This window comes from Corylus avellana, chromosome 11 (assembly GCF_965113065.1).
Source record: "Corylus avellana chromosome 11, dhCorAvel1.hap1.2, whole genome shotgun sequence".
NCBI classification, from domain to species: domain Eukaryota; kingdom Viridiplantae; phylum Streptophyta; class Magnoliopsida; order Fagales; family Betulaceae; genus Corylus; species Corylus avellana.
In genome coordinates this window covers 5,060,182-5,087,258 of record NC_142500.1, presented here as the reverse complement: position 1 = coordinate 5,087,258, position 27,077 = coordinate 5,060,182, and the positions used below count along the sequence as shown (strand labels likewise).

General features: G+C 36.7%; 1 protein-coding gene across 1 annotated transcript; it reads right to left on the bottom strand.

The window, feature by feature from the left end:
* Positions 1-1,479: 1,479 nt before the first annotated feature.
* On the bottom strand, positions 1,480-15,552 carry LOC132165508 (nucleoporin-like protein). Its single transcript, XM_059576105.2, has 7 exons — positions 15,143-15,552; positions 8,677-8,723; positions 8,274-8,434; positions 7,871-8,024; positions 5,150-5,461; positions 4,964-5,050; positions 1,480-2,668 (listed from the first exon to the last, which is right to left on the bottom strand). The coding sequence occupies exons 1-7, from the start codon at positions 15,429-15,431 to the stop codon at positions 1,706-1,708; spliced, it is 2,013 nt and encodes a 670-aa protein (XP_059432088.2). The 5' UTR covers positions 15,432-15,552; the 3' UTR covers positions 1,480-1,705.
* Positions 15,553-27,077: the final 11,525 nt, after the last annotated feature.

Sequence of the window (27,077 nt, the reverse complement as noted above, 5' to 3'; positions counted from 1 at the left end):
AAATGCAAAATAGCATCTCTTTTATATTTGCTTATAGAAAAAGAGGACATATTTTATTATCTTCAAAATATAAATATGTAAGTGGCATCAACATTCTCTCCCCTTCTGTAGATCCCTTCCATCCCTACTTTGCTCCAGAATCTTCAAAAAAAAAAAAAAAAAATTATTATGGTCCAACCAGAATCCTCAAGAGAGATTTTTTTTTTTTTTTTTTTTTTAAATTCCAATCTCATTGAAGAATGATCACGAGCATAACGCTTTCACATCATAGAGCAAAAAGCTCTGAAAAACCATAGTCGAAGCTACGAGGTTACAAATCATAGATGCTTACATAAAAATCAAACATTCAACACCTATCTATGACATCAATATCCGCTAACCTATGACTACTTTTCAGTTGTAACATCAGATCTGTTCCAAACAGATTCAACTCAATGCATAAGTAGCTCATCTTCCTCGTTTTGAAAACAGATCACATCTACAACCCAAAAGTCTGGACAATTCTTAGTCAAACAAAAATACAGACAACAAAAAACAAAGAAAGCCCAGCCCCAATAAAAAAATAGCCATAAAAGCACAGATCTGCTCCTAAGAAGACTAGTTCTACTCCTCATCGACTCAAAACGGTTGGAAAACTACATCATTTTCCTTGAAGATTGCTCACGAGAGCAAATCTAACGAAAAAACTATTATTCAAAACAAACAAAACAAGCAACACAGCCAATAAATCAGTAGCGACCGGAGTGGAGGAGATGATGGGCACTGGCCAGCGTTGGCACGTGGTGGAGTGGATAGAGGAGAAGGGAGGTGCAGCACCTTAGAGGGAGGGCGGTAGCGGCCAGAGTTGCTAATTTCTGGCTGAAAAACACTTATAAAAACAAAGAAAACCAAGAAAAAAAGGCGCAGAAAGGGAGTGGGGGAGAGGGCCTCCTCCTCTCTTTGACGGCTAAACTTGCAAGGAATATTCAAAAAATATCCTCAAGAAAGAGATCAGAGTATGATAAAAGTCCAATCCACATTCAATTACTTTCTATTTTCATTTGCCATGGTTACGGTCAGGCGCAAAACTAGCCCTATCCAGTGCCCTACAAAGTTTTCAAAAATTTCTCTAAATCTTACGGTTTTTTTTTTTTTTATAAATTGAACCCCTCAAAATTAATGTAAAACCTGGCCAACCTAGGGCGTCCCATATAAAATCCGAGTTGATGTTAAGGATTGTTCCTAGCCTTGGGGGGAATAGACTTCTCTTCATTTTAAGTGAAATAAATAGAAGCCATTTATTGGTAAGAATTTATGTGACTATATCTAAGGGTGTAGATAATGCCACATGATACAAACAATGACCTATCCATTTCAAATAAAATGAATAATCTCTCCATTTCATGCTCTGAAATTTGAATTTAAAGTTAGTGTATCTAACGGTGTATATAAAATAAATATTGACACGTCCTTTAAAAATATAAATAATGCAAAATCATGTACAACATTAGATGCACCTATTTTAAATTATATTATCCGACTATAAACTCATTAATGAACCATAAGGCGGTCTCATGGGTACCAAGAAACAATGTATTAATGGATGAAATGAACAATTTTCTGCTTCAAACACCTTTTTCACCCATTCCCACTAAAGAGAACAATGACTAGAGCACAATCAGTAGACCGGGAAAAAACAAAGATCCTAAAACGTCACCGTTTTAGATTAATAGCAGACAGCATCTTTTTCAAACGAACTGAAAGATAACCTCGTATTCTCATCTGATCCAAAGCTGTACTTAATACCCAAAGAATCTTCGTGAATGTTAGCACTGCTTGAAGAAGGGAAGGAGAAAACAAGTGCAGGAGTAGACCTCTTTGAGCCAAAATTATATGAAGGAGCTGCAGGTCCCTCTTTTGGCTGCTGCTGCTGCTGCTGCACGCCGCCACCAGCTGAGAATGATGGCATGATGGTTGGTGTTGGTGGCTCCACTCCGGAGGAAGAAACCGGGAACGAAAACCCAGAGCTTGTATCTGAAGCAAACGGCCATCTTGACTCAGGCTTGCTAATAGATATAGAAGGCAAAACTGGCTTAGTCACCGAAGAAGCCAAACCTCCTTTATTTAGGGCATCAGTAGAAGCTTCAGAAGTGCTCTCCTGAGGTGGAACCTTAAAACGAGAGCTCCGCCTCTCTTCAATCCTTAGAGCATAATTCTTCAGTTCAATCTGATCTCTATTCTTATAAGAATTTGGTAAGCTATTATGCTCATTTGACATTACATTGGTGGCATCAGAAGATTCAGGTTTCTTCCATGTGGCGGCTCGCTCCAACTCAGCAGACTTATCTTTAGGAGAGGGCTGACTTCTATCAAGATGTTCCAAAATCTTCCTAGCCATCTGATTAGTATGTGGATGTACCATAGGAACACCCACCTCAGAGCTCTGTGGCTTGCTGTTTAATGACTTGGAGTTTGAAGTGCCGCTTGTTCCTCCAAGTGCCATATTTTTCTTGACAGCAGGCAAGAAGCCTTCAGAAACATTAGAATTTTCCACCTGTGAAGGACCGTCTAAAGAAGAACGAAAATATGCAGATCCTCTTGAAGAAGATTTTGCAAGAGGTTTATGCCTTATCCTACGCATAGGTCCCACCGATCCATAGTCACTATCCTGTGCATCACTCGTTTTCACCTATGCATTCAAACAATAAGTAAATCGATCAGTCCAACATACACATATGTTGACAACGATTCAATTTTGCCAATATAGAATATTCAAGTTCCAAGATGTTATATAAAGCAAAGGTAGATTGGCCTACTAAAATAACATGGAAACATAACTGTAAACCTTACATGTATTCGAAATGTTTCACAAGTTGATAAATCTTTACTGCACACAAACTTTAAATCTTTCATATCCGCTTGTTAATAAATTGACAGATGCATCAATCATTCACAGCATAGAAAATTTCAAGCAATTATGAAAGTAAGAGAAAAAATTAAAAAATAAAAATAAAAAAGGATCAAGATCTGAGAAATATATCAATGGTAAAAGCAGCCAAAACTTCGGCTACCTTGCCAGTCCATCTTGTACTTAAATACAGCGCTAAATTCTAAAACAGACCATCCAAAAATCATTAAGAGGCAATAATAACCTGATTTGATGCTTTAAAGATCAGAAAAGAGATGTGACCTGGCTTATTTGGTGCTGATCTACTACTAGCATAGCCAATAAAATACATAGGATTGCACGTAAAAGAGGCTATACAAGCTCTCACAGCTGGATTGAGTGAGTCCAGAAATGGCGCCATGATCCTTTTCTCTGGAACAATCGAGGGCACTAGGGCGCTGCCAGGAACAATTAAGGAGCCATGGACTAAAAGGGGGTTAGTGGGCAGCAAGATGGACCTTCTAAGAGCATTCACGTTGGACTAGGCAAAGTTTGGCCAAATTTTAGCTAAAAACCCCCAATTTTTATATTTTAGCTACCCACTTTTCTAAAACACCATACATCACACTCAAAATCTTTCTCCACTCTATTAAAATATTTTTTTAATAATTTTACATTATTATTTTTTTTAACAAATTTCTCTCTCCTCCTGATCTCTCTCTCTCTCTCTCTCTCTCTCTCTCACCATGCAGACTCAAGCGGATTTGGAAGAGGGCTCCATGTGGTCGTAGCCACAGACGGCGGAGACGGTCACAGCCACCTCCTCCTACTGTGACGTCTTGAAAGTCTTTCATCATCTGAGAAATCCAACCCACGAATAAATCAAAGCAGGCAGCAGCATCAACCAAAAGATCCACTAAACCAACTGCCCAAATATGAAAAAATAGTTGCTTTTCCTAACATACATCATACACTCACTGCATCAAACTCAATAGTCAAAAGTACCCAACAACTTCACATATCACGATTGACACCGAAATTCATATATCAAAAAGAAACCCCTCATCAGAACCATAGTAGTAGAGCCCAAAATAAGCACATCAATGGTCAGTCAAACATAACTGATCAAACACAAAAACAGAGAAAAATGGCGATGAATCTGCGTAGGTAGAGAGGGAGAGATTGGACTATATGAAACTCTCAGATGATGAAAGAGTTTCAATTTCTCATAGCCGTACGCTCATGTTTGGAGGGGGTTTGGAGGGGTGGAGTTTGGGGCAGAGGCGCTGGTGCTCATCGTCATCCGCTCATGTTGCAGAGAGAGAGAGAGAGAGGGAAGAAGAAAAAAAATAATAATACAAAATCTTTTAGAGATGCTACAGTTGCTCTCCACATTGTAGCAAACCCAAATTTTGAGTTTTAGCCAAATTTTGACTAAAAAGAGGATTTGCTGAGTCCAATGCTAATGCTGTAAATGGGCTGAGAAAAATCCAGAAACTTGACCAAGGGGCAGGACTATATATTGACCTGATCAAGATCATGGCTTAGATATTTCCAGCACCAAATTGGGCCTGTTTGGCTCCCACAAATTCAAGAAATAATTTGTGTATTTGACAGGACCCTTCCAGCAACATCATTGACTTGATCTGGTTACCAACACATCCCAGACATGCAAAACCATTTAAAAACAAAATAATATGCTATTACAAAGTCCCGATGCCTACTCAACAGAGGAACCCCAAGAAAAAATGTACAGAGTCTGTTTTCGAGCACATCTATGATTTAGAACAAAGTATGTTCATAGAGCACATGACTCCTCTATCACATGACCTGTGAATAGATGTACCAGTTGTTTGGAAGACAAATGAAGTCTAAGTGTTTAATTAATAGTACGATTTCATATGTTCATTACTCCATAAAACATTCATGAATCAACAAGAGTACTAGTTCATTACTCTTTACAGAGAAAATCAACAAGAAAATATCTACAAAATCCAAACCAAACTTAATAAAATTTAAAAAGGACCATCCTTGCAGGAAAAAGAATATTACAACATTGGGGCATGAATTATGAGGATTGCTATTATGAAAAAGTACCTGTCCATATATAGGAGTTTGTGATTGCTGCAAAGGAGTTGATGCAATGTTCACGCTCCTACTGCCATCACCTCGTAATTGAGTGATCTGATGACATACAAGTTGTGTATAATGGGTAAATCTCATATGCAGAAAAGCACATCGAAATGAATCACAGCTAAAATTACTTGATTCAATTTTACATACCCTGGTCTTGGACTTTGAAAAAATAGTTCTAGAATAAGGTGTTCGGGGAAAGTTATCAAGCCCGAATCTGCTTCTGTGACTTTGTGGGGTCAAATAACCATGTTGATCCTGTGCCATGGCACCAGGCCAGCACATGGATGGCTTGGGCGAAGGTGCTGGAATAAATGGTTTTGCAGCAGATTCATCACCATGTAGTAATGCTATATCATCTTCTGATTTTATATTCTTAGAACCAAGGCCTATTTCTGATGCTCTGTTTCCCATGTATGCTCTAGCAATTTCAACTGGTGAAGCACCAACTTCATCTGGCACCTAGAAAGTTTAATAAGGACCTAAACTTGTCAGAATATGGGAACAAACAAACAAACAAACAATATATATATATATATATATATATATATATATATATATATATATATTAAATTCAAATGCACCCTACGAAACATAAGGAAATTCTGAACTTCCCTTCAGATAGAAGCATAGAAACCTAGTAAAAATGTTAGCTTAAAGGCCTTTAAAATAATTAAAAGCATTTAGCGACTCCTGGTACATCCTAAAAGTTTTTAAATTTGCTAGATTCATTTATTTTTTCTAACACGGGGAAATATATATGAAGCCCATTGATTCCGTCTTCAACACCAAAAGAAGACCAAAATGTCATTAAATTAGCAAATTTAAGCAACACTAAAAGTTTGACTCTAGCAAAAACCTAATGGACTAAAATTTAAATATACAGCAATACCTCAATTTTTTGTGTCGTTTTTTGTTGCTCTTATCTAACTGATGTTGGACATCATTCATGAGAACTAAGAAGTAATAGACATATGACATAGGACTACCGTTCCTTTAAGAGCTAGAGAAATAAGAAATAAGGAAAACATAAAACCTCACTCAGGGAGAAAGATATGCCCTTTAAATTGCTCTAGAGATATAAATCTTCTCTCAGCTGCTAAAACATCCTCTTTAACCATCCTCAGCATCTATTTATACTCCCAAAGCATAAAACTCTAATCGGAAGGGGGGGGGGACCCCTCTCTAAGCCAATAATCAAGTATTCATCTAAAATTTAGGTGTTGTGATATAACCTATCTTATAGTCGTTAAATACTCACCCTCAAGCATTAGATGAGGCATCTCCAAAATAGAAGCTACTTAAAGCCCTCAAAGAAGGCAAATGACTTGGCCCTAAGAGGATTTTAGATGGCAATAGCTTTGAAGAAGCCAAGACAACATCTCCTTATATGATGCAGATGCGCCCACCACCAAAATTCACAAGGATTACTAGGAGACCAACCATGAATGAATGTCCAACACAAAATATTATGATTAGAAAAATATAAGAAAAATCAGAACAACTTTTTTTTTCCTTTTTTTCTTGTTACTTATAAGCAATATTAACAGAATAAGAAGTCAAACACCACCTAAGTAGATTCCATAGAGTTGACAATAAATAAAGCCCATAATTTTGTGTGCAACATTATAAATTAGAACAATTAAACTGACTGGTAGCCATCTCTGATTGAAAATCAGGCTTCAAATTTATCCTGGGCATGAGGATAAACTGCTTAGCCCGTCAGGAGTGAAAGCTCCTGGATTACCTGGTAACTGGTTCTGGCGGGTGGGGTCAGTTACCCGTAGGAGTTTGATTAACGGTGATGATTGTTGTACAGTATGCGTTTGCGACGTGCAATTATCTGAGTAAAGTTCTCCTACGTTATCAAAAAAAAAAAAAAAAAGTAGCTTGAAACACCACACGCATTGGGACCTACACATCTTCTCAAGAAGCTTTGTATACCACAGATCCTGAGAAAAGTTTTCACATGGTGTTTACTATGGTGCACTAGAATGTGGAACCTAATTTGCAGCAAACAAGTAGGCAATCAACCCCTAATTCCTCAGAGATCTAAACTTAATAATTGCAACGCAAAAACTATCTATGATGTGTCTGTCTTGTGTGCGTGAGCGTTTGTATGCGTGAGAGAGTGAGAGAAAGTCCTTCCATAGAAGATAATATTTTGTTGTTTTACACATTTTTCTTTTACTCTAAACTGCTGATACTCCCACAAGACAATTGATTCTTAATATATGAAAAGTAAAAAATATAAAAATATACTCTCAAGCATTGAAAAAATATATATATAGCAATTATATTTTCTCCAATGACATGTAACTACAAAATCAGTGTCTGTGCCTATGTTCTCATATATTGATATTGTGGTGATGCATATCAAACAACCTTTATCTATGCCATCAAACACCTAAGCAGGTATCCTCCAATCATAGAAATGATGAAGCATTAGAAAAGTTTGTCTTCAAGTAATTCTGAGATTAGTCTAATGATGTCACAATTTGTAGAATTGGAGCATCAAAGCTGAAGTTTCATTTTCACAGCGGGAAGTATCTTTCTTTTCTATTCAGTTATCATATATATATATATATATATATATATATAGGTTCCTGAAAGTAATTGAGGTGAATTGTTGTATATACCACTCTTTAAGAATGTGATACTTGGGCATTGTGTTTTTCCATATGTAAAACATAACACAAACTATGCATAAATAAAGAAACCTATGCACTATTACTCCAAAAACAGCCACCTTTGGATACATTAGCATCCCTAACAAAGTTTGTTCTACAGGCATATGTCACGATTCAAAAGCCAAGTTGACAATGATGCCTTCCTCTACACAGCTTACTGGAGCAGAGGCGTCGAACTTACCCAAAGAGCTCTCTTTGAATCTTTTTCTTCAAGTGAAGTTCTTGGAGTTTCATGTGCTACTACAAGCCCCGCAGGTTCTCCTCCTGCAGTCATGTTTGGATTAAGATCAACAGCCCTAGAATATAATATCTCCTTCAAACGATTAACTTCTTCCCTGCATGGAAATGAGTAGAATTAAGAAAGGGCTACATTAACGTTAAATACTTTACAAACTCAGTGGTCCTAGAAAAGCTTAAACTTACAAACTTCATCCCACAAGACTAAAATTCTTTAATAGAAAGAGACTTGATAAATCAGCAAAATTGACAAAACATCATTCAGGGTACAGAAGCAAGGTTCTTCAAAGCAAGCAACCAGTTGCCACCCAAATTAATCAGACAAACTAGCAATAAATTTGACCCACCTAGAAAATCTTTTCCCTTTCAACAGCTTTTCAATTTTACTAATCCTGTTATCATCAGAAAGGTCAGCATTTTTGTCTTGTTTGTGCCCATCAAAGTCAGAGCCACTATTCACCGCTGCTCCGCTAGGACCTGCTACTACAATTGATCTGTTTAATTCAAGCTGCAAAAAATTAGGGCCAAAGTCAAGAATAATGCTGATGGGAATGGAAAGGTTAACCTAATCAAAGCCCTCCAAAATATAAGATCTTTAATCCAAATTTATGGGTCATTGAAACTAACCTTTTTACATTTAAAAGTTGTTTTGTAATTTTTGAACAATCAATTTATTAAGTCAAGCGTGCTACTGAATAAAACCAGAGGCAAGGTTTGTAACTGTTTTAACAAAAAGGACAGAATCCTTACATCTAATGTGCATTGGCCATCATCACACCCACCATCTTGTTCAACTTCTGCATTCAAGTTTTCCATCCATTAATCAGTAAGATAAAATTATATGACCAAAGTTCAGCACAAATCAGTACGTGATCTTTTTATAATATACCAAAAGTGAAAAGGGATAGCAGTGAATAAAAAAAGAGCTTAAAGGAATACATTGTAATGTATACATGTCAGAAGCATGGAGACCACAAAAAGGCTTTTCAACACTTAGAGAAAATAGAACAATAGAAAAACGATAAATAAATTACCCCAAATATTCTAAAAGAGTGGTTTGGTGATAAATGCCACAAATTTCACAGCATCGTCTTCAGCGTTACGAGCGAAGTATGCACACAAACAGTATGGGATAAATAAACACCCTAAGTCTATTCATTCTGTTCTGGAAATATATTCTTCTCTACTGCACGTCGCTCCACGTCTTTTCAAGTATTTAATCCAGCCTCCTTCAAGCCGCTCAACCACAGCCTTTTATATAATTTTTTTTTATTGTAGTAACTCCCATATTCCAATGTTCTTCAGATGTGCTCATTCTAATTACCTTTCTCGCACTATGCAAAATTATTAAACTTCCTTGAACAAGACAATATGAAATTGCACCTCTACCACACGTGCCAGTTCTGTTCCGTAGATTCACACTCCACAAGGCATAACCCACCAATTTCAAAGTGTATCAAAGCCTATACTTCTTGAGAGACACTATTTTTTTTTTTTTTTTTGTAAGTAATAGACAAATATTATTAAAAGCATAAGGCGTCCCTATATACACAGGAAGTATACAAAATGAAACACCTAACTAGAAGCAGCAAAAAGAACAAAAAAATCACTATAACTAATTGTCAAAGGAGAAACATAAGCAATTGTCCATAGATACAAAGTTTTGAAGAATAAGGCTTTAATCTCCTCCAAAGTCCTCTCCAGGCCCTCAAAACTTTTGTCATTCATTTTCCTTCATAAACATCATAAAAAGCACGTAGGCACCATCTTCCACACAGCAGCACTCCGCAGACTACCAAACGTCCATCAACAAGCAAACGGATCAACTACACATCTAGGCATAACCCAAGACAAACCAAAACAATTGAAAAAGGCAATCCAAATGACATAAGCCATGTCACAATAAAGAAAAAGATGGTCCACGGACTCTCCATTTCTCTCACGCGTGCAACATGTGTCCCCCACAATGACGTGCCACTTTCTAAGGTTATCCATGATAAGGATCTTACTAAGAACCGCTGACCACACGAAAATGGCCGCCTTCAAAGGAGCCTTAGTCCACCACACACTCTTCCAAGGGAAGCGACAACCTTCACTACAAACCAGGGAGAAATAGAACGAGTTAAATTTAAATAACCTTCTTTTGGGGGGGACCCATCGCAACTTATCTTCACTTCCTCATCTCACTCTAACTGAGTACAACACCTAGAAAAATAAGGCAAAGACATCCACTTTCCAATCATGAGTCGTTCTAGCAAAACTCACACTCCACTGGTTTGAACCACCATAAAAATCCAAATGAGTCGTAACAAAGGCATCCTTTGCACGAGCAATACAAAATAAAACTGGGAAAGCCTCCTTTATGGCCACATCCCCACACCACTAATAATGCCAAAATTTAATCTTGGAGCCATCTCCCACCTCAAATCTAGCATGACACAAAAATTTCTCCTAACCTTTTTTAATATTCTTCCATAATCCCACCTCAAATGCTACACAAGGCTCAAGCAAACACCCGCCCCATGAACTGCCAAATTTAGAGTCCACCGCCACTCTCTACCAAGCCTCTCTCTCAAGCCCATAGCACCACAACTATTTACCTAAGCGAGCATGACTGAACACTAGCAAGTTCCGAATTCTCAACCCTCCCTTAGAGAGCGGCAAACAAACCTTAGACCAACTAACAAAGTGATATTTGAACTCTTCACCTAGCCCACCCCATAAGAAATCACATTGAAGCTTCTCAATACAGTTAGCAACACTAGGTAGGCAAATTGGCAAGTGTGCTCTTAATAAGGGTAACTATAATGACTTAGGAAAAAGCGCTAGTCACATCTGCACTATCACCTCAAAAGAGATACAAATGTAAGCAATGTGGGACTTAGCATTCATGAGCATATCTTATAAACTACCCACTCATTATGTGGACTACTCATCTTTTCAATATGGGACCAAGTGTTACAGTAATCCTACCACCCTTGGACAAATACACAATTTTCCAATTAGCCAACCAACGATCTATCTTCTCAATAACACCATCTCAAATATGTTTGGCATTGTAGGAAGCCCCCAATGGTAGGCCAAGATACTTTAACCATCAAAGAGAAAACCGCACAACCTAGAATTCCAGCCAACCTTTCCACATGATCAACATTGCCCACAAGAATCAATTCTAACTTCGCCAAGTTAACCTTTAAGCTTGAAGCAACTTCAAAGCAAAGGAACAAGCACCACAAGTGACGAAGATGAGCTGAAAGAGCACCACAAAAGATCAGGGTATCATCAGCAAACAGAAGGTGAGAGAAAACAAACCCACCACATTACCCACTGAAAAACCAGCCAACAACCCCCCACTAACAGCAGCAGAAATCATTCTACCTAATGTCTCCATCACAATGACAAACAGGGGGGACAAGATATCCCCTTGTCTCAAACCACAAGAGCTACTGAAAAAGCATGTTGGAGTGATGTTTACCAAAACTAAGAAATTCATCAAGGAAATGTAATGAGCTATCCAAAAGCACCATTTCTCCCCAAAACCATGCCTCCACAGCATATACAACAAAAAGTCCCAATTAACATGATCATAAGATTTTTCAAGATCCATTTTGCAAATAACACCCGGCTCACCAAATATTAATCTACTATCAAGACATTCATTAGTGATAAGAACAGGATCTTGAGATACACAATACGTTAGGCATGAGTGCTATACTCCAAAAAGGGCTTGGCTATTTGTGTGTGGGATACCATATTGAACATAGAGAAGTACGGTAGATAATTGTTGTAGTTTGCATAAACGGTTTAGACAAAAGGCAGAGGCACGTTACTCTCTTAGGGTCCATTTGGTTTGCGGAATAGGCCCCTGGAATAGAATGGTTATTCCTATGGAATAGTCACTCTTTTGTTTGATAAGGGTTTATTCCTAGGAATAATTATTCCCATGGCAATCACTAATCCTTTACACATAGGAATAGCTATTCCTCTCAAAAATGAGAGGAATAGCTATTCCTAAGGGAAGGAACAACGTTTTCCAAAAAAACCATTTTTTTTTCTTTGAAACTTAAAAATAAATAAATAGATAAAAACAAAAAAATAAAAAATCATGTGGGTGGCCAGCCACCCACAGAAGGCCCTCTGGGGTTGGCCTAGCCACCCTAATTCACATCGAGGGTGGTTAGGGCCACCCCCAGTGCATGTTGTGGTGGCCGGCCACCCATTGACCTTTTTTTTTTTTTTTTTTTTGTAATTTGAGTTTTGGAAAAATTAGAAATCAAATGGGCTTTTTAATAATTTTAGTTTAATTCCAATTATGAAATATGTGTTGCTACCAAACTAGAGAATTTGAATAATTATTCCATTTCCAATAATTTTTTTTTTTTTTGATAGGTAAATTTGTATATATCAAAAACCCAACAGGGCGCAACACGATTACACAGGGAGTATAAAAGAGTGTGTCTAAACACCCAATAAATAATGTGCACCATAATCATGTGATAGAGCATTTAATGTTAAATAAGAAATTAATTGTACAAACCTAGTGGATGTAACAATACACACTATTTTCCTCATAAATTAATTGTACAAACCTAGAGCATTTAAAGGTTGTCAATTGAGTTTCATGCATTGATGGTACTGAAAACCTATAACTGAATTTCGATCGAGAGGGGGATACAAGCATCTATGCTGGGGTTTTTTTTTGGGGGAGGGGGGGGGTGATTGTAGTGGCAAAGGGTGGCTCCAAGTGAGGTTGGTGTCAATAGGAGAGAGGGTGTTTTCTAGGGTATGCTATGGCATGGACGTTCACCAAGAGGGAAGGTTTTGAAGATAGAAGCTATAGAAGGAAAATGTTTGCGCCATATCGGTTGACCAAAAATGTTGTTTGGTTAACGAAATTTTCCAAGGGCAACCAAACACCCAAAAATACCGAAAAAGTTTTACATCAATACAAATAGAGCCAAAGAATGCACATGGATTTCTCATATTTTCAAAAAAAGCCAGCATTAAACTAAGCCCCCTCCTCTTGGAAACACAGTGGTACAACAAAAAACTACCAAAAGACAGTAGCTGGGGCTGAACGTATCAGATTATGAACTCACTTATAACTAGCACATGCCTACTCCAAGCTAATTCAATGCTAATCTGATGGGGTGTTCATGGAGTAGGAGGAAACTCTTAAAATTGAGAGACATTGCAAGACATTTTATATTACATAAGGTGGGGACTGGAGAACTCATTTTTCTCTGGCTTCATCCTTGGCATCTTGATGGGGTTTTACATGAAACTTATTGTCCTCGAATCATCTATGTTGCAGGGAGTCAACTAGATGCTCCATTGTCTACTGTCATTCGAGATAAGAACTGGTACTGGCAGGAGGCAAGGTCTGAAAACCTTGTGAAGATTAAAAGTAAATGGTCTTTGGTGAGTATTGGTGATATGGACCAGCCTACTTGGAGTATTTCTAAGAAAGGGTTTTACAATTGCACTGATACATGAAATGCCAATCGGGTAAAACAGCATCCTGGCATTTGGTGGAGGTTAGTTTGGTCAATGGCAATTCTAAGGCAGGCTTTTATCTTGTGGTGGCTGCTCGAGATTCTCACCACGGGAGAGAGGCTGTTCAAATGGGACTTTGGAGGTGACATGCTTTGTGTCTTTTGCAGGATATGCATTGAAGGGAGAAATCTTTTTTTTTTTTTTTTTTAACGTAGCTTCTGCAAAAGAGTATGGTTGGGAAATTTGAGAAAGTGTTTGATTGATGATCCTCCTTATGAATGGGATGTTATTGTAGAGAGAGGAGTAAAGAATTGGAATGGTAGAGGATTGAAAGTTGCCTTATTTAGACTTGTTTTGAGTGCTTCAGTTTGCAACCTTTGGTGGGAGAGAAATAATATAAGGCATGGGAATCAGTTGCAGACCAAGGAGAAAATTATTCAAAAATTTGTTGGGAAGTTATAACAAGGATTATGTCTAAGGGCAGGTTTCAGAGAAGTAAGGAAAATGAAGATTTATGCAGCAGCTGGGACCTGATGGACAGTATTTTTGGATACTGATGAAGTTGAATCCTCTGGTGCATTTTGCAGAGTAGAATTTTTGCTGTGGCACTGGTTGAAGACTGCTGGCAGTTGCTGAATCCTATTTGGTTGGAATTTTCCACGTTTCAGATTGGTTGTTCACTGTTTCTTGTAAAGTGTATCGTAGTATAGTTCTGTGTACTGCAGGTTAGAACGATTTGCTGTTTAGTGTTGTAAGTAGATGTGAGTCTTGTTTGCTGTTGTTTGCTTGGTGCTATGTAAAGGCTTTCCTCCTTTACTGTATAGTTATGTGTTCAGGAAACTTTGATTTGTTTCCCGGAATTTCTAGCTAATTTTAGCTAGAGGGTGTTTATAATTCTTTGTTGGTTAATGACATACTCATTCATCCAAAAAAGAAAAAAACCAATAATATTCTATAATACCAACTTCAAACTCCTTACGCACCAAAATTAGTATGAACGTAGTTTGTTTTTAAATTAAAGAAGATAAAAAAGTTATGCTTCTGTTTAAAGCAACCACCAAGCCCCACCCCCAACACACACGCACACACATTCTTTATTAATTAATTTTACATCGGAGCCCAGTTCAAGAGTTAGTCGTGGTGCAACTTTTTGTTAATGCTACACCACTCAATAACTAGTAATCGAATTAATATTTTTTCCACAATTAGATTACATATTATTTCTATGCTAATGATGCATCCCCTAAATTTCATGAAAATCCAATGCCATTCATTATCAAATCCATAATTCATGTATTTTATATGTTCTCTAAGATGTAAAAACTAAAATTTTGAACATTTTAGAGAGGAAATAGCTTTTAATCTTTCCTCATCTCGGTAGAAGGCAAGCATATAGATTACAACGAAAGCACGTAATAGCTTTTAATCTTTCCTCATCTCGGTAGAAGGCAAGCATATAGATTACAACGAAGGCACGTAATCGAACGGTTGGGTTGTGAGGGCATTCAAACTAGCAGTGAGTTCATCAAAATACTCATCCAATGAAAAGCTTTTGAGCCGTGTAATATTCACAAGAGCTACAAACTTGAACCTAACCCTAATATATATATATATATAAAGTTTGAGGTAATAACTTCTTCCAAAACTTCTTCCAAAACCTTAATCTCTCAAAATCAGATGCAAAAAGAGAATTCTATAGTAAGGAGTGAGATCAACTTACGGTGGTCTTGATCCGAGAGAGAAGGAAGGGCATTCCTGGAAGCTGGTTTGGAAAAAAACGAAGGGATAAACCGTGTGGCGCCGCTGGAAATTAGGCGGTAAGCCGGATCGACCAGCTTCAATAGCCAGCGGCGTTGGCCTCCGGCTTCCGCTTGGGATTGGCTCGGCGGCGGCCGAGAGTACGGTGTAGACGGCTGCTTCCGCGGCGGCGGCTTCCTGGCCTTCCCTCCGGCGCCCCTCTCATCCCCTGCCCCGTTTAGCCCCGACGACGGCGTTTGCCCGTCGCTCATTATCTCTCTCTCTCAGTCCCAAGCTCGCTTGACGATGGTTGGGTGGTTTGACAGGGACACGGGGAGCGCACGACTTCATTCAAGTTGTGGGGACGATGATCGTAAATAGGGTAAGGCCACGTGGCATCACTTATTTAAATCTCCGTCCCCTCAAACTTTGGCTTTGTTTGTTAAGTTGCAACACTTTCTCCAACTTCTCACAGTACTCGATTAGATACATCTGAGCACGCTGCAATTCATCATGGGTTAATTGTGTATGTGGCAAGCCAAGTTTTGTTAAAAGACAATTATGCCTTTATGAAAGATAGAAAAGCCAATACTCATCATTTCTTCCTCCAACAAATTGTAAAGTCCCTACTCCCTCATTCGTTCTTCCATATCCCTTCCCAGCTCCCCCCACGATATGGTGTCCTGCCAGCCACGACGAACGATTGCCCAAATTTTTAAATCCATTCAAAAGCTAGTTATGCCGATGAAGGGCTCCATACAGTCACTCTAGACATCTTTCTGATCAATATCAAAGATCAAGGTTTGCTTAATTTTTCAGATGTCAACCAGCATTTTGAATTTTTTTTGGGGGTTTAATGCTCTTCTATGTTCTTCTTGTTAAATAAAAGAAAAATAAAAATAAAAAACAAAGGGTTGGCTAGCCACCCCTCAGCCAAAACGAACCACCCAATTTTGTGTAAGGTGTTTTGAAGGGGTAAAATAGGAATAGGGTGTCCTTTTATTTTTCAAACCGGCTATTACTCACTGGCTCAGTCTGTTCAACCACAAGTTGTACCTAATGAAGAGGCGTCAACCCATAGGAGAACAGTGCCATGTAAAAGCATGTCGTTTGCCAAACACCCTCCTTGTCTTGTGATTTGAATCTCTCGATTTTCTTGAGGTTTTTTTTTTTTTTTTTTTAAGGGAAATCATTTCAGTTTCATTAATTGATGAAGAATTATGAGCATAAAGCTCTTACATCACATAGCAAAAGTTATGAGAAAATCATAGCCGAAGCTACAAGGTTACAAGTCATAGATACATACATAACAATCTGACATTTAAGACCTATCTATGACATCAAAATCCGTTAACCCATGACTAATCTTTAGTTGTAACAACTGGTCTACTCCAGACAGACTCAATCCGATACATAGGTAGCAACATCCTCCTGCCGAAACTCATCCTCCTTGACTCACAAGTCAGAAAATTATTCACATCCTCAACCTAACAAGCCAGGACCACAAAATACAGGGAAAACGAAATATACAGGAAAAAAATAAAGAAAAGGCACAAAAGCCCACAAAACACCACCGAACAAAGGCTACCGGATGATTCTAGCCAAAGCGCGAAAAAAACCATGCGCAAACGCGTGCGAGTCACAATCCATCGCGGGGTTGCCAGAATAAAAAGCGGCAGGTGCCGTTGGAAGCGGGCAGGGCTGGTGCGCATTGTGGAGGGGCGTGTGTTGAGGTGGGTCTGACGGAGGGACATAAATCAAGCTTTGAAACAGTTCGATCCAAGAGCCCCCATCAACCCCAAAAAAAAAAAAAAAAAAAATGGTAGAAATGGTGGACAGCACACCCGGCGCAGTGGCGCTTGAGCTTGTAACATAAAATAAAAAAAATAAAAATAAAAAGCAAAAAGAAAAAAGGAGAAGAGTTGGGGAAAGGAGAGGGGGCGCTCTCTGCTAGGGCAACAAAAGTTTAATAATTAATACAAAATTGGGTGAACTTTGTATCTTGAAAGTTGTTTTGATGCATTATGGTGGATTGTACGAGGTCATTAGGTTGTTATAATGTGATTTTGATTATGAAACTATGGTTGTTCTTGAAATATATATATATATGAAAGAAAAAGAAATGAGGATGGAAGGGGAAAGATATGTATGGCCTACATTTTGTATATTCACTATATATATGAAATAATATATATAACTCTATTTATAGAGAGACAATATGTAATGGTCAAAAAATCATAAAGTAGACCTAAACTAATTAAGGAATGGAATAAACTCTACAATAAAATATAATAAAGGAGAATACAAATATTATAACATAAAAAGAAATAATTTATTAAGGAAAATATTGATAAACCTAATTTAAAAAATATACAATATTCCAACATCACCCCTCTTGAGTTTAGAAAACAAAATGAATTAAAGGAGGCCGAAGTCAATGGTTGGATTAAGGTGGTACCGCGCAACAAAGGCTCACAGTGGTGATCAGAGAAATGCTAGAGAACAAAGACAAGCCGCTAAAAAATCCGGTGAAAGGCCAAACCGCAATTGACAATGACGGCCAAAGAAATGTTGGAGAACATATGTTAAGATAAAATAATTCTAGGATCCCCAATGAAGCAGAAAAAATAGCATAATAGAAAATAACAAACAGTCACACAAGACACCAAGATTTAAGTGGTTCGGCTTAACAAGCTTATATTCACTAGCGGAAACAATCCATGAGAAATTACTAACAAAATGATGGAGTACAAAGAGTAGTACAAACAAAACCACTCAAACCCAAAAATTCCAATACACCCAAGCACACAAAAAAGAATTAAATACAAAATAGAAATATTCTCTAAATTCTCTTAATGCCCTAAGACACACCAAGCTTGTGAGAATACAAAATGAGAACACTTTCAAGTCCCTCTGTTTTTCTTTGTTCTCATATGGAGCTGCTGCCTATTCTCTCTCAAGTTTTCTCACACACAAAACTGTAGCACATTCACTCACAAAGATGGTCAAATGGTTATATATAAAAGTAGGTCAAGGCTTCACGGTTAAGGAATTGAATTCTTCCTCTTGAAGAAAGTTGCTGGATGAGACAAAATAAGTGAGGTATCCCGGTTCTGGTTCTCGATTTTGCCCAATAACCAGGAATCGGGACTAGGTTGACACCCTTACTTTTCAGGGTGTTAAAGCATTCACAGCAGCTTCCTCGTCATTTTCCATATGTTTAAGGATTCAAACTACTTTTTGCTCCCATACATCAAAATACACTGCAATAGCTTCTCTTAATCATTCTTTATATCATTAAAATATTTGTTTTTTTTTTTAATTATATTATATATATATAAGAGGAGAGATGAGAGAGAATTGTAAGAGAAAATAGTAAAGAAGATAGAGAAACGTTTATATATATATATATATATATATATATATATATATATATATATATATATATATTTTATTTTAATAATCATAAGGATTGCAATAGTGGAACCCTATACTTTGGGTTCCACTATAGTGATCCTCATGATTGAAGCTCATTTAAGGGGTCTGCTGTGGAACCTTTTTTGCGATTTTTTGGACATATTCCATACACATAGGGAATAGACTCCCTTATAGGGAGTCTACTGAGAATGCTCTTAGCGTACGTACGGGTATTATTACATAATGGGTAAAAGGGTTCAGGCGTACGTTCTAAGGTATTGCCCATTGGGTTAAAGACTGGTCAACATACGTATGGGCAGTCCCCTGGCGTACGTTCTCACTGAAGACAGGTGCGTACGTATGGGTGGTCCCTTGGGCGTATGTACGGTTAGAAATTCTCACTTATTTTGTCTCACCCAGCAACTTTCTTGAGGAAGAATTCAATTCCTTAATTAGCCTAATTTTATATATAGCCATTCGGCCATCTTTGTGAGTGAGTGTGCTGCAGTTTTGTGTGTGAGAAAACTTGAGAGAGAATGGGCAGTAGTTCCGTATGAGAACAGAGAAAAACAGAGAGATTTGAAAGTGTTCTCATTTTATATTCTTACAAGCTTGGTGTATCTTAGGGCATCAAGAGAATTTAGAGAATATTTATTTTTGTATTTAACTCTCTTTTGTGTGTTTGTGAGCTTGGGTGTATTAGGGCTTTTGGGTTTAAGTAGTTTTGTTTGTATTACTCTTTGTACTCTATCCTTCTGTTAGTGAATTTCTCTAGGAATGTCTCCACCAGTAGATGTAGACTTGCTAAGCCGAACTACTTAAATTTTGGTGTCGTGTATGACTGTTTGTTATTTTCTATTCTGCTATTTTTTCTGCTTTATTGGGGATCCTAGAATTATTTTATCTCAACAAACTGGTATCAGAGCTTAGATATTTATTTTGCGGGATGGTTACTGCAAAATATGAAGTAGAGAGATTTGATGGTCAGAATAGTTTCAATCTTTGGCATATCAAGATGTGGGCTTTGTTACGACAACTAGGCTTGACGAAGATTTTGGATGGCAAGGTGCCATCAACACCATCAACGGAGGAAACAAAGGAACTTGAAGAAAAAGCCCACAGAGCAATTTTGTTGTCTCTTTCAGATGATGTTTTGAGACAAGTTGCCGACGAAGAAATTGTTGCTGGACTTTGGAAAAGGTTAGAAAGTTTGTACATAAATAAGTCTCTCACTAACCGTTTATTTCTAAAGCAATGGTTATATACCTTCAGCGCCTCTTTGTGATCATCTAGATGACTTTAATAGAATTATTTTGGATCTGAAAAATATTGATATCAAAGTAGATGATGAGGATCAAGCACAAATTTTGTTATGTTCACTACCTGATGTCTTTGATAATTTTGTTAATTCAATGTTATGGGGTAGATATACCATCTCCTTAGCTGATGTTAAATTTGCTTTGAATTGTATGGAGTTGAGAATAATATTAAATGGTAAAGGTAGAGGGTTTGTTTGTTAGGGGTCATTCAGAAAATTGCTTTAATTTTAGAGGTCGATCTAGTGAGAGAGACTCAGATAAAGGAGGCCAATCGCAATTCAATTTGAAGAACAGAGTTAAATGTTACTATTGCAAAAACTATGAGTATTATAAATCCGAGTGTCCGAAGTTGAAAAATAAAGAGGAAGGTGATAAGCTAAATTCCTCTTCTATGGCTGGTATTGTCGAAGAAAATTATGAGGATTCAGAATTTGTCCTTGTAGTTATTGATTCAGATGGTTGTCTTAATGACAAATGGGTCCTTGATACTTGTAATACCCCAATAAAAAACAATAATTTTTATTTAGATTAATGATTTCACAAATCATTGTTTTATAACAAAAGACCTAAACCCTTACGAGTAACCCAACCCCTTGAGTATTTTAAGGCAAAATCCAAGTTTGGACCATACTTCACTTAAGAGGGAAAGCCAACCCAACAATTTTCACCCCTTTTATTCAGTAAAACTCTATGTGTAAGAGAGTTTTGAAAGAGGTGAAGAGTTTCTTTGGTAGTTTTACTTCAATAAGGTATTATTCTTAGCCTAACTCATTCCTTACTTAGTTGTTATGTTGTTTAGATGTTTTTCATATTTTAGTTTGCAAGTTTAAAGCTTGTAGTTGAGTTGTTGGCTTTAATTTTAGTTTAATGATAATTTAGCATTTTGATAATGTTTGATGTGATTTCTTTTGCATGGAAGTGTTATTTTAAGTTAGAACATGAGTTAAAGACCTTAGGACTTGCTTAGAAATTGTTTGGAGGCTTTTTGGTTTGAAAGGGCTTATATGTCCAACACAGAACGTTCGACCCACTTTGTCCGAACGTTTGATGCCGTGGCCAAATGTTCGAATCCTTCTGTTCGAATTTTCCATGGTGAGGTAGAAAGTTTGTTTTGAACACGTTTATGTATAAGTTTTGTTTTAACTTGAGTTTAAAACTGATGATATGTCTTTTTCTCAGATTACGAGGATGTGGCCACTCTAGAGAACTTTAAAAAAGCACTACAGGACACACTTGACTATAAACTCACATGAATATTACTTTGTTATTTTCCCCATATAGCATGATTATTTTAAGTGTATCAAATATGCATCTTTACAACTCTCATGAAATATATTTTGGATATTGTTAACTATATTTTTGTGAAAATGTGTACTGATTAAGCAAGATAATGAAAATTATGAGATTTGTAAAAGTATGCATAGAAAAGACGAAAAGACTGAAAGACTAAAATTGCATCGTATGACACAGTACACAAGTAAGTGCGGGATAATTGTCATGAGCTTACCATACAAATTAACCAAATGGTCAAAATATGTTTATGTTTATGATGAGCCTTAGATCCAATAGTTGTTCATGATCAACACAACTATGTTCGGTTGGTGGTCACTATAGAACATGCATCATTAGTAGTGTGGTCCACCCAAGGTCGAACTCAGTCAGGCGACTAGTGTATAGACAGTAGCATGCAATAGTTAGAACATTGATACTGTTTTACTTGTCCATCAGGACAACACCAACCTTGTCGGGAAGGTGTTAATATCTTGGGTAGACCATATGGAGTTGATTTATGACATAATTATTATATTACAACATGTAATACATATATATTGCATTTATGATCATATGATGAACTGTGACATATATTGTTGCATGTGTTTTATAAACAATTGAGTTCACATATAATTATGTGTATGTTATGTGCATTTATACATACTAAGTTATTAGACTTACTCTTTTGTGTGTGTTGTTATAAATAGTATAGCAAAATATGGATCTCGGGAAGTATCCGGTTGTTGTGAGGGATTTGATCCGGGTCATTTTTTAGGATTTAGACCTCGTATGGCTAATGTTCATGTGGGATGCTGATTAAATCACAAATGTATGATAGATATCATCTTTATGTTGTACCTTATTAAATATTGGCTTTAATTATATTTCATAACAGTTAGACTTGCTCTATAACTTATTTTGATGATTGGTCTTTGACTGTGACATTTATAGGTTTATCTATATTAAGATATTTTATATTTATTATGGTTACTTGTTTATTGTGGATTTAAATTATAACTATCTATATTTATAAGTAAAAAATATTCCGCTGCAGACTTTCTTCAGAAATGATGAGATTCCAGAGTTTTGTTCTTCATGGAATAAGATTGGTGGATTATTTGGTAACCGTGTTGAAGAGAGTAGATATTGTACACTTTAAGACATCCGTGCATTTGATTATGGACTGGTCTTTCGTCTACAACGATTTTTTCAAACCAGTGACAACAACCACGTAAGCCAATTTATGCTTTTACCCTAATTTATTTTTTTCTTCTCTAATATTTTTTTGCCAGACCAACAACGTCTTCCTCTTCTCCCCTGCGATGGTGTCTTCTCCCTCACTCTTCTCCCCTGCAATCTCTCTCTCCTCCCTCACTCTTCTCCCATCTTATCCCCCTAACAGCCTACCAATACCCCTCTACTACCCGAATCAGACTACCTATGCCTTTGACTTTTTTTTCCAAAATCAGATGCGGAAGGATAAAAGAGAAGAAAACAATTTATGCAGGAGAAGGATAAAAGAGTAATTTGAAAGATGGGGGTGAGAAAAAATCTGCAAGAGAATGACGTCTTGCGTTTAATCGAACCCATCTTTTCTAAAGTGCACAGTGTCTACCCTCTCCAACACGGTTACCAAACACCACCTGAAAGATGAACCATGGAGTCAATTGATAGTTAATTGGTTTCATCGGTGCATTACATCGACTAAGCCACAACTCCTAGATGTTGGGAACCTTCCGATTGAGTTATAACCTGACTTAGGCCCATTAGGGCATCGGTGAGAGTCAAGACGACTAATACTAATAGGATTAAGGATTCTCATTTCATGAGTTAAATTCTTACCCAATTATACGCCCAACCACTTTGAAAATTTTCTTAAGACCATTGAACCACCACCACTAATGATTTGTCACCCAAGCTTTTATTATGAAAATAATGCAACAAAGAGCATCAAACCTTTTGTGCGGCATATAGCATAAAAGGAAAAAAAAATGTTTTTATATTTTTAAGAGTATTTTATATTTAAGTCGTTTGTTAGTTATTTAAGAAAATGAAAAAATATACTAAGGGTGATAAAACTAGTTATAGTGTTTATCACATTGGAGAAAACTAATGAAAATTTTTTCAAGTGATTGAAATTGTGAGTCAATGCATAATTTTATAGATGTAGTGGGACTCTTTTCCAATAGTTGCAACTTATTCAAGAGAAACAATCTTTATAAGAGTTGTTTCTATTTCTTATGAAGAGAAATTTCCTATAGAAACCTATCACTTTGGGAGATTCTTGTATAGTGTAATAACTCTCGACACAAACATTCACAATTTTGTTCTCACAAGAAAAAATAAAAGAAAAATAAAAATATTTGAAAATATTTTTGAAAGAGGCTATGCCTATATCTTCACAATACAATTGTTAGTTAGTTAGTTTTTTTTTTTTAATCAAATAAGGGAAAAATGGTTACATTTGATCCAACAACAACAACAAAAGGGTGGGCACCCCAACAACAAAGCCCAAACAGTTAATGCAACAAGGATACATGGAAAAGTTCAAAAGGACCAAATACAGAGAATGATCCAAAAGGACCAAACAGTAGAAAATGGTTTCATCCATGGCCTCAGAGAAATCATAAACTAGCCGGGCTATTCCTGGGCCGCACAAGGCGGTTCTAAAATGCATAAGAACTCGATGAAGAGACTTATGCGATTAAGGCAACAATCATTGTTAAATGAAAGTTGCAGGGATGACACTGTATAAAACCGAGAAGGAGCCGCTGAAGGACAACCACCGGCATCAAAAACTCCCCCACAAGGTCAAACCAGATCAATTCAGGGAGATAGTAACCCACAGAAAATAAGAAAAACAGCACAACCAAACCTAAAAAATACAGGGAAATAACAGCAAGATTACAACCAATAGACAGAAAGATTACAACACAACAACAAATACACAAGCCAGAAGCTACAGTGGATGATGAGAGGCGGGTGGAGAAGATTGGGCAGTGACGATGGAGAGGAGCCCGGTGAATGGCGACGGTGGAGAGGAGCAGCAACTGGCCAAGAAATACCAAAAAACAAGGGAATAGAAAAACAAAAAACAAGAAACAGAGGAACAAAATACCACACAACACCGGCAGGGGCGGAGGTAGGCCTGCGGAGGGAAGATCGGAGGAACCACACGAGGAGGAGATGGTGGACGGCTGTGGTGGAGATGGGACAACGATGGCAGATTTGTGGAAAGCTCGACCAATCTGTGGTTAATTTGTGGCGGAGGAGGGACAACGAAGGCAGATCAACAATAATCAATTGTTAGTTGATTATTAATGATAAGGTAAGGCAACACATGTTACAAGTTGATTTGACCAAATGTATTTGTTATATAAGTTTAAAATTAATTAGCATTAAATATGACTAATGATTAACAATCACTTTCTATTGATATAATATGGTGTTAGAAATATTATAGTTTTTGATGATTATCATTGATAAAAGGGAAAATTACAGTTTACTCCCCTAAAGTTGACAATGTTTTTCAATTCGAACACTAAAGTTTCAATTTTTGCAATCCACCCCCCCCCCAAAGTTTCAAATTTTTGCAATTTGACCAATTGTATCCAAAGCTTCCCATATTGCCCATAATTTTTTTTTTAATTTTTTTTTAATTTTTTATAAAAAATTCGGTTCTGGCCATTTTTGCATCCCCAAATTTATTTTTGTCTTCATAAAAATAAAAATTAGGGGCAATATGGAAATTTTGGGATAGTATTGGTCGAATTGAAAAAAATTGGAACTTTGTGGGAGTGGATTGCAAAAATTAAAACTTTAGTGTTCGAATTGAAAAACGTTGTCAACTTTGGGGGGGTAAACTGTAATTTTCCATTGATAAAAATATCAAACTCAATCAACAATCAAGAGATAGAGCTAATAGCTCCATCAAAACAACATCACTAATATAATATGGAGTGTGATCCCTCCATATCCTATCATTGACATTTGTAATAGCCACCTTCGCAAGTCGGTGTGCCGCATTATTAGCTTCACGGTGGACAAAGCCACAATTCCACCTTGACAACGTTTCAAAATACGACGTGTGTCCTCCACTAAGTGTCCGAAGCGGCTCCATATACTCGTGGTTGAGTTAACAGCTTCCACTACCTATTTCGCATCCCCCTTTAAGAACAGTTGTTGTATGCCAAGGTCTCTGCTAGACATGCTGCATGATAGGAAGCAAAGGCTTCACCCGTCGTTTGTTCAAACGTGTACAATCATGTTTTAGTCATAGCCACAATAACCCGTCCCCTTTCATCCCTGACAACGACACCTATCCCCGTCCTTCCACGAGAATTATCTATAGCTACATCCCAATTTGCCTTGTATCATCCTAGGGTAGGAGCTAACCAACTTGTTCCTTGTCTGTTATTGTTTACGGCGTTTGCAGGAGGTGTTTGTTCATGTACTTGTTTGAATTTTGCCTCATATTTAATCGTCTCTAGCACAATAACATTTGGGCTGATGAAGCTTTCTTCGTGAATCAACTTGTTCCTCCGCAGCCATATATGTTGAGCTAGTTGTATAAACAGAGCAAAATCTTCCTTTCCACATCTGGAAAGGAAAACAATTTATTATTTTTGTGATAACTCTCAACACAAACATTCACTATTTTTTGTTCTCAGAAGAAAAAAACAAAAGAGAAATATAAATAGTTGAAAATATTTTTGAAGGAGGCTATGCCTATATCTTTACAATACAATTGCTAGTTGTATAATGATTTTAATTATTATAAAATCATTTACAATTTGATACAACAATTTATAGTTAATAAAATAGTTAAGTAAAAAAATTTCAATTGATGTTTCTTTTTTGGTAAGTTGAGGCCTCTTCTACAAACAAACATTATGTCAAACTAGCCATACAAATTGTTAAAATTATGCATTCGTCTTATGGCCACAATCATTTTTTTAATTTAAATATCAATTGATAGCTCATATGAGTGAAATAAATTAGTTAAAATGGAGTACCACAATAGTTTGAAAAGAACATCAACATACAAACTTGATTAAGTTAAGATTATAAAATTATAATATGGTGAAAGTTGCTTTGTCTTGTGAAAGGGTGTTAAAACTAATTCACGGAGGTAATGGAAGTAGAAAAGCAAAAAAGCATCTCATTACAAGGTAGAAGAATATATTTATGACTGTAATCACAAACTCTGCTAGCTACATTTTTGTTGGACTTTCACATTTAAGGTTACTAATTGTCTACTTAAATTAGATTTTTCTATTGATTTACTTAAATTTTATTTTTATTTTTGTTGCTGTAATATTTGTTACTTGTAGTTAGGGTTATCAATTTTTGACACGATTTGCGCACACAACACAAAGCTAACATGATATTAAAGTGTTAGGGTTGAAAAACTTGACTCGTTTAATTTAATGGGTCGAGTTCATGTTGACATATATAATATTATACCCTTGTTTCAACACAACCTAAACCTGAAATGTCACACGTGACATAATGATGAACAATTTTTAATATACTCTGCAAATTCAATACAAAATTAAATAATTATAATTAAAAAGTATAACCCATTTAATTAAATATATTAAATTATAATTTTATACATATATCTAAACACAATTCAAACATAACACGCGAATACGGTAATCCTGTCGGGCCATCATATTTCCGTCACATAGATAGCACCAAAATAAAAGTTAAGCTTTAGTTTAGCTCTATTTAATTATTCAACAATTGTACTATCATTTTACGAAGGATCCCCAACCCCTCCAAATTTCCAAAGTAATAGTCGTACCATATTTAGGACACGTGGATAAAAAAACCAAAGCGGGAAGTACATTTGCGTGTGTCATCTCCTTGCTTTTTAATTTTTTATTTTCTGAGCTGTCACGTCCT

Coding starts and splice junctions, on each gene's coding strand:
- LOC132165508 (XM_059576105.2), bottom strand. CDS start 15,431: ATGAGCGACGGGCAAACGCCGTCGTCGGGGCTAAACGGGGCAGGGGAT. Junction 8,724..15,142: donor TCTCTCGGATCAAGACCACC/GTAAGTTGATCT, acceptor ACTTGAATGCAG/AAGTTGAACAAGATGGTGGG. Junction 8,435..8,676: donor ATGGCCAATGCACATTAGAT/GTAAGGATTCTG, acceptor AATTTTTTGCAG/CTTGAATTAAACAGATCAAT.